Source organism: Myxine glutinosa, unplaced genomic scaffold (genome assembly GCF_964187855.1).
Source record: "Myxine glutinosa unplaced genomic scaffold, kmMyxGlut1.1 SCAFFOLD_2152, whole genome shotgun sequence".
Lineage (NCBI taxonomy): Eukaryota > Metazoa > Chordata > Myxini > Myxiniformes > Myxinidae > Myxine > Myxine glutinosa.
In genome coordinates, this window is record NW_027618247.1 from 1 (window position 1) to 8,982 (window position 8,982).

At 45.8% G+C, this 8,982-nt stretch overlaps 1 protein-coding gene across 1 annotated transcript; it reads left to right on the top strand.

Annotated features, from left to right (window-relative positions):
• Positions 1–565: 565 nt before the first annotated feature.
• EI24 (EI24 autophagy associated transmembrane protein) lies at positions 566–8,972 on the top strand (the record flags this gene model as incomplete). Its single annotated transcript, XM_068121730.2, is given in 7 exon segments — positions 566–647; positions 4,332–4,459; positions 4,816–4,935; positions 6,023–6,134; positions 6,282–6,393; positions 6,747–6,821; positions 7,221–8,972. Coding segments are annotated over 7 exon segments (900 nt in total), but the record flags the coding sequence as incomplete, so codon positions are not given.
• Positions 8,973–8,982: the final 10 nt, after the last annotated feature.

Here is an 8,982-nt window from a genome sequence, read left to right on the forward strand (position 1 = left end):
CTCCTCCTCCCCTCCTCCCCTCCTCTCCTCTCCTCCCCTCCTCTCCTCTCCTCCTCCCCTCCCCCCCTCCTCTCCTCCCCCCCTCCCCTCCTCCCCCCCCTCCCCTCCTCTCCTCCCCTCCTCTCCTCCCCCCTCCCCTCCCCTCCCCTCCCCTCCTCTCTCCCCCCCCCTCCTCTCTCCCCCCCCTCCTCTCACCTAAGATGAGCATTGGCTTCACCTCATGATTAAATGTTCGTCATATTTGCCGTTTATAAATTTTTCATCAAGAAATAGTCCCCAGATCCGCATGCTCCACTTGAAGAACGACATGCGGCGGTTTGCTCGCGGCCTCGGATGCGCATGCTCTTTGCATCAGTGGGTGCCCATTTTGCCGGCGAATGTGATCATCACCGGTAATTGGTCACCTATGATTCGCAGGGATGAATCGCCTCCGACATGTGATCCATTTAACAAACGTTACAAGCTCAGGGCATTGTTGTTAACCTTTGAGGGAATGACGAGGTGATTGCATAGTTTCGGATACGTTCTTACCTTTATTCAATTGTTCACATTGTTCCTCCTGCAGCTTTCTATTCAGGGTTTTTATGGAGTTTTTCTTCCTCTCCTCCAAGCCACAACCACTTTTTTATTTGACCACGTGCTGCAAGGTAGGATGAGTGCAGGTATTTTTTGTGTCCCTCCATTATCCTCCCCTACCCCGTGCTCCACCCTCCACCAACTTTGCAAATAGCTGCTGTTCTGGTAAATGTTTGGAAGAAGCTTTTTGACCAAAATTACAAGCCACATCCCAACGGGTTAACGGGCTTGAGCTGGCATAGGGGTACACACACTTCCGGGTTCGAATCTCGGCTCGGTTATAAACAGTCATCCTGGTGTTGTGTGTCTGCATCCCTTTGTAGCAGGTTGACCCGGTGTCCTCTATGTTACAGGACCGTCCCGTTTCATTCTTTCCCGGGACGCCGTTTGTGTTTGTGCTATATTGTGTCTGTACTGTGTCTCACCGTTGTGTTCGTGCCGTGTCGATGTCCCACGCCAGTGGAGGTGGGACGGAGCGGTGGTGGCGAGGTGAAAATGCTCCACTGGCAGGCCGGCGGCTTAATCGTCGGGACGGCGTCCTTTCTCGATCGTGGCGGATAACCACAAAATCCAGCCATCCCTGTTTCATATCAGTACTCTGAAAAATGTTGAGCACAAAAGCGAACATTTTTGTGGCGCCGATCCACACTTGGGTATTTCAGAAAAACCTCGTCCAATTTCTTGCAACCCTCGGATATTTTTGCCCATTGGTGTGGCATGAAATCATGTCGGTTTGTATTACGACAATCACCAAGGACGCATCGACCCGGCATCTTTGTGCACATTCGAAAATTATTCGCCATTTGAGTTAAATTGGACCACGATTCAACTCGTAAACAATACGGAAATGGCAGTCGACTTCCTGGTTGTGACGTCACGACTAATCTTGAAGAAAAATATTTCGACTTTTAATCGATAAATTACCTATTTGTAAATCGCAAATCGGAAAAAAGACAGAAAATATGTATTTTGTAGCTTATTAAGGGATAGATTAGCGTTGAGGTGGACTGAATGTTTGGGTTCCTTTTAAGCAGCAGTAGCGACTTTCATAAGGTATTCGTACGCGTTTGTGCTTTATGATGGGTTTTACTTCTGGTAGGGGTGCCCCACACAACGCCACGATGAACTATTGTTACATGTTAACACTGCATTTGAGGAGTGCCCCACACAACGCCATGATGAGATATTAATACATGTTAACAAGGAGTTTTAGGAGTGCCCCACACAACGCCATGATGAGATATAATACATGTTAACACGGAGTTTTAGGAGTGCCCCACACAACGCCATGATGAGATATAATACATGTTAACACGGAGTTTTAGGAGTGCCCCACACAACGCCATGATGAGATATAATACATGTTAACACGGAGTTTTAGGAGTGCCCCACACAATGCCATGATGAGATATAATACATGTTAACACGGAGTTTTAGGAGTGCCCCACACAACGCCATGATGAGATATAATACATGTTAACACGGAGTTTTAGGAGTGCCCCACACAACGCCATGATGAGTTATAATACATGTTAACACGGAGTTTTAGGAGTGCCCCACACAATGCCATGATGAGATATAATACATGTTAACACGGAGTTTTAGGAGTGCCACACACAACGCCCTGATGAGATATAATACATGTTAACACGGAGTTTTAGGAGCGCCCCACACAATGCCCTGATGAGATATTAATACATGTTAACACGGAGTTTTAGGTGTGCCCCACACAACGCCATGATGAGATATTAATACATGTTAACATGGAGTTTGAGTAGTGCCCCACACAATGCCCTGATGAGATATTAATACATGTTAACACGGAGTTTTAGGAGTGTCCCACACAAATATGAGATATAATACATGTTAACACGGAGTTTGAGGGGTGCCACAGAGTAGTACATGTTAACACGGAGTTGTTCCGTAATAACATTTAATATTATGTTATTATCATTAGTTTTGTTATTATCTCGCCCCTTATAAAGGAAGAGGAGAAGAAGAATCACCTCTGCCACCGAGGTTATGTTTTCAGGCCTGTTTGTTTATTTGTCTGTGAGCATGATATCTCAAAATGTTATGGACGGATTCGGACAAAACTTGGTGGACAGATTATGTGTGTGACGAGGACGAATTGATTCGATTTTGGTTGAGGTCCGAATCCAGATCGGCCTATCAGTGGGACACAAAACGTAAACTGTGCAGCCTGGCGGAGGTTTGCGCTCTACCGAGTTCCTTTCTCGTTACTTTTGTTTTTAGAAGCGGCCTTGGAAAAACACCGTGATGAGCTTTCTGTACACCTAAACACGGATTTCGCCCCAGGGCGGAAAACCGTGTTGGGAAGGGCGGGAGGTGAATTAGGTCGCTACAACCTACATTGTGTGACCCTTAATCCTCCTGTCAAGTTTGGGTCGAGATTGGATAAATAGGGATCGAATGTAACGCGGTCAGACAGACAGATCGAACGAAAGTGCATATTTACGTACAATATGAACTGCAATGTGGAAGAATTGTACACCGCTCCTTTCCTATGCCATCTCCAGGCATTGCAAATCGTCATTGCAGGGCACCAAAGGGGGCTCGGCAGTGACGCACGCTGAAAGAGAGTACTCAGTTTTCACTCTGGTTTCTTGTTTTCTTGCTTTCTTGTTTGTTTGTCCGGACGATATCTCAGCCATCCTTTGAGCTAGGAAGCTGAAATTTCGGCACAATAGTGAGCAAGTCCTTTGTCAAAAACGGTATTATTTTTTTTTGATTAATCAATAAATTGAGGAGTTATTTAATTATTAGCGATTAATTAAGTACTTATTTAATTAATCAAATTTCCTTTCTCTTCTGACCATTAACTCAGGCACCTTTTGAGTGAGGAAGCTGATATTTGGACATGCCAATGACCAGGTGATTTGGCTGCAAAGGATATTTTTGATTTATTAATTAATCAATTAATCGATTAATTATTTAATTATTCGATTAATGACAAAAACTTTTTTTTTTTAAAGTTACAGATTCTGATGAAATAGTGGTAGTTTATGTGTTCTCTGACCAAATTGATTAATAATTTAATTTTTTTATGATTATTATTTATTTCTTTTCATTATAATTAATCATTTATTTATTTTCTTTCTCATTTGGCCAATATCTCAGGCACCTTTTGAGCTGGGAAGCTAATATTTGGACATGAGTGACCAAGTGATGTGACTATCAAAGATATTTTTGATTTTTTGATTAATCATTTCATCTATTAATTATTTATTGATTAATCGATTAATTATTTATTGAGTAATCAATTAATTATTTAATTTTTTATAAATGACTTATTTAATTACATTTCTAAAAGATACATCTTCGGATGAAGCACTAGTGGTTTAGTTATGCGATTAGCCAATTGATTATGAAAATATTTTGTGATAATCTTTTATTGATTTTAATTATACAATTAATCAATCAATTAGTGTACACCTCTCCCTCCCAATGCAGCCTCAATGAGCTGCACTGCGGTAATGCCGGGCGCCGGAGGCACCCCGGCAATGCCGCGCTGCAGCATATTTAATTATTTGGCATGGGGCGGTGTACTTTGAATGTATGTGTACTTGTTTGTTTATTTCTTTTATCACTTTTATGATGCCCGTTCGTTGAATGTAAAATTAATTTGAGTCGTTGGTTAAGTTTGTGGCTCCCCATCACAACGGCAAATAATAAAGCTTCGTCACGCACGTCTGACCCGATTGTTCTCCCGTCCACCACCATCACCACCCCAGGCAGCGACGAAGGCCTTCACGTGACCGTTTGGACGTGGTTGGAATTTTTCCTTTCCTCCATCTTCCGTGCTCTGTGGGTCATGCCTTTGTTTCTGCTGAGCAAGATTGTCAATGCAATCTGGTTCCAGGTCTCTTGCCTCCTACTCACCACTCACCACCAAACAATGCATTTGTTAGCACAAATCAAGCCTGATGTTGGCTTAGCAGTTCACGTAGCTCAGTTAAGATCCCTAGGGTCTTGAGTTCAAGCCCCTGTCATACTGTTGAATTAACACCAGGCAGGTCCATTTAGCCTGTCGTCCTCCCCCTCCACCGCCCCCCCCCCCCATAATGAAGGACCAATGAAAATTGGGGGGGGGGGGGGGGGGGGTCTAGTATTTGCTTTAAAAACCATCTTACCCAGGAAAGCTCTCGATTGTAAGGCCACGTGACTGCTCTACTCACCCCACTGCATCATTACAGCAATGCTGCTTGGTTGTTTCAGGACATCGCAGACCTGGCGTTCCTGGGGTCCAGCGGATCCGTGCAGGCCTTCCCAAGCGTCAGCAAGTTTGTAGCGGACCTTCTGTTCAGCTTGCTCCTTCAGGCGCTCTTCCTGCTGCAGGTGTGTTGATTGTTCTGGCATTATCATACTTTTACAATTCATGTAGTTCCCCATTAATGGTCAAATCCCAGTATCAGGTTTCATACTTGTGTGAAGCACTGATCCAAGCTTGTAGTGGATCGGGGTTCGAAATCTGACTTTATGGATCAATGGGAAGCACACCACCTCCATGCGATTCTGTCCGCACTCTTGGAGATAATGCCGAGTTGATTCCAAGCCACATTATGGTCATGTGACCTGTATTTGTTTTGCCAAAAATAGGATTTGAAGCGTCTCCTCTGAAGTTAAGTTGGACCAAATTGGTAGAAAAAAAATAAAAAATAAAAAAATTAACCACCTTGAGGCCATTTTTCCCCGCAAGCGGGGGTTGGCCTTTTTCGGGAACCGTGGTTGTTGTTGTTTTTCGGTCCCCTTTTTGAAGCAATGTTTTACGGCCGGATGCCCTTCCTGCCGCCAACCCTTTTTGTCGCCTTTTACCTTTAACGACAAACAGGGAATTACCAGTGAACTGGTACTCAAATTGAACTGGTACCAAATTGGTAGGAAGTAACATATTTGGTTTTGGAACAGCTGAGCACACCTTTATGTCCTCTGGCCCTCTTGAGCCATGGCTTTCTGGCAGGAACCGTTGAGAAACCTGATTAGTCGTTTTGGACGAAGCTCGGTGCTTTTGACCGGTGCGTGGCCGCCATTTTTGAAGGTCGGCGAAGCTTGGTGGAAATGTTGGGTCTATCAATCGGTGAAGTTTCTTGGAACATTGAAACTTCAACTTGGACGCAAAAACTCTTCCTGTAAAGGCATCCCGCGATGTAAAAGCGATTTATAACAATGGTGGACTCGGTGTTCAAGTGTCATTTTGTCTCTGAGCAAGCGGGGTTTTGGCATCATGGAGTTCGTGCCAACTAAATTGGTTGTCCTTCCACAGGAACAATGTTGGCTGTCCTTTTGCCTTGTACCTGTTTGAGGCGGCGGGTAGGGACACGGGTAAACGTTATTGGTGATACGTGCACTCGTGTGATTTTAAACGAAGGACGTGCTGGTTGTAAAGAGAATAAATGGTTCATAGGCCGACGTGTTGTGCGTGCAGGGTATGAGTGTGAACCTTTTGCCGATTCCGGCGGTGGGACACGTCGTATCCCTGCTGCACATGTCCCTCCTGTACTCGCTATACTGCTTCGAGTACAAATGGTTTAACATGGGTGAGTGTGCTGGCACGGACGCATGCTCGTGTTTTGGGAAGAGGTTTGAATCGTTTGTGCAGCTGCCGGGATGCCTCGGCCTTGCGTGCGACATCTCGTTTTGTTTCCCTTCTCTCAGTGTGTTGTGCGGCGGTTGTTTTACTGCAGGTGTGGAAGTCCATCAAAGGTTGGCTTTCATCGAGTGCAACTGGCCCTACTTTTTGGGATTTGGGTTACCCCTTGCCATTCTCACTGCACTTCCATCATCGTTTCTCATCAGGTGTGTGACTTGCTCACTTTTGACTCATTCCATTTAATGCTCCTGTTTGTGATGAGGCTCACCTGGGAAGTGACACATTTGAAGGCCCCAGGTGCCTTTGGGTTGGGAGGGGGAGGGGGAGCACTTGGGGGTTTGTTAGGGGGCGGGGGGAGAGGTGAAAGCTTTGTCATATTTTACATTACGGAATTCCCACGGGTTCCTGCTAGTTTTCTTGAATCATTACATTTCATACCGATTTACTCATGTAAGTCACATTTGGTGGTGGCTTATCAAGTGTTGTTTAATATTATTATTTCTATAATTAAATGAGTGATTGTACAATATTGTACTCGCTCCCCTCCCCCTATCCATAGTGGCTGTGTCTTCTCCATACTCTTTCCACTGTTCATCATCAGCGGGAACGAGGCAGACCCTCCGCGCCAGCCATTGTAAGCAAACGCCACCTCCTTTCGGTTTCAATTGGCCATATTTGCCTTTTCTTTCTTTCTCACGCTTTGTACCACAAGCCTGGTGTTGGCTTAGCGGTTAGGGTGCCGGCTTGGGATCCGAGGATCCTGGGTTCGAATCCCGGTCGATTGCTGAATTAACACCAAGGGGGTTGACTCAGCCTGTCATCCTTCCGAGGTCAGCAAATTGAGTACCAGTTCACTGGTAATTCCCTGTGTGTCGCAAGAGGCGACTAACAGGGTTGGTGGCAGGAAGGGCATCCGGCCATAAAAAAAAAATCCTTCAAAAAGGGGACCACGGTGCCCAAAAAAGGCCGACCCCTGCTTTGCGGGGGGAAAATGGCCTCTAAATTTCTCATGCTTTGTACCATCTTTCCACAGCAACTTCCCGTTACGCCTCTTCTCATTGGTTGTTGCTCTGAGCAATCGGATTTTCCATCGGAGTCTGCACACGCACCTTGCGCCCGTGTCTCGGACGTCACTGTCGTCTCAAAACCAACCTGCGCCCGTCACTCATGCCACCACCACCATCACGCCACAATCCCCGCAGATCTTAACTCCTCTCATTCCTCTGATACCCGAGAGCAGTGCGGCGATCAACCTCACGCCATCGCCCTCACACGCTAAAAGAGCTGGAGCTCACAGACGATGATCTCCCTAGCTTTGGTGACAGGATGGTGTGTTGTTTATGTCTGCACCGTTGTTGCTTCCGTATGTTGGTGGTGAGGACTTCCGGTTTATTCGGTGAGGGTGACACCAAGTTTAACGGCGGTTGCTGCGTGGGGAGAGATGGTAATGTGCAGTAAACCGACTTGAGCCATCTTATCCACGCTCGTCCATTTCTTCCGCCTGATAATGCGTCGCAATACCTTCCATGTTTGCCACGTTTATTTCCACCATTCTGATTGTCTGCCGTGTCGGTGCTTTACGAGGAGGTCGATGGCGTATGCCGTTCTTTGAGGGGGCGCGAGGCCTACTGTCCTACCTGTTCGTATCCTCTGGGAGACCGAGGTCCAATGATTTATTATGAAGAGCGAGCGCGTATGTGATGGTACATCGGTTAAATTGTTCAATCTTCTCATGATGTACGGGGTCATTGCATGAAATGGTGAGAGCTCCACTACCAGAAATGATCCAACCAGCAGGCCTGCAGACCATTAGCCTGGCATTTTGGCATTTGGACGTGCCAAGGGTCCCTTAGAGAAATATGCGGATGCTTTCGATAGAAATTTGCTTTGGGTGTGACGGATAACCGAGTGTGTTGAACTTTTAAATGGCACTCTGTGCACATTACCCATGTTACTCTGCACACTCACTCCATTTCTGCCTCCAATCAAAACCAGGACAAGAAAACACTACTACTGCCTGCAGCAAGGACTATTTTATGGTTCCGGGCCTGGTCCGCCGGGGGGGGGGGCATGTCTTTTCATTAAAAGTGAACCGATTTTACTTTATTTCTGCCTCGGACGTGAAATTGAATTTGTGCAAGAGACAAACACGTGCCGTACATGTGAGGATGTGGACGGAGCGTCTGATTTGCTCACTCGGGGAACGAGCTCTCCATGTCGTCTTGTGCACAGGTAACGTGAAAGTCGCTTTACCTTTGCTAAAATCAAATGCTGCAAACGACGTCGAAAAGGACTGGATGACAAATTCAATGGTTCAACGAGAATGGCGGAGCACATTCAGATACAATGACATTCATTACCTTCACCACCCAAGGTGGACGCAGGTTATGTTTTCACCCTTGTTTATCTGTCTGCGAGCAGGATATTTCGAGTTACGGACAGATTCAAATGAAATTTCGTGGACAGGTTGCGTGTGTGACGAGGATTCGATTTTGGTGAAGATCCGGATCCGGATACTAGAATTTTCCAAGTGATTCCTCACCATTGAGAGATGGGTCCATAAACGATATCTTAAAAAAATATGAATGGGTTCTGACAAAACTTAGTGGATTCGTTTGGTAGGTGACACGAACAAGCCGATTCGATTTTAATTTGGGTCCCGATTCACATCCGGCCTAGCAGTGGGCCACAAAACGTAAACCGTTCACTTTGGCGGAGGTATGCGCTCTACCGAGTGCCGTTCTAGTTATTGTAAGGACTGCACAATAAAATCTGTATTTGAAGAGTTTGAGAGT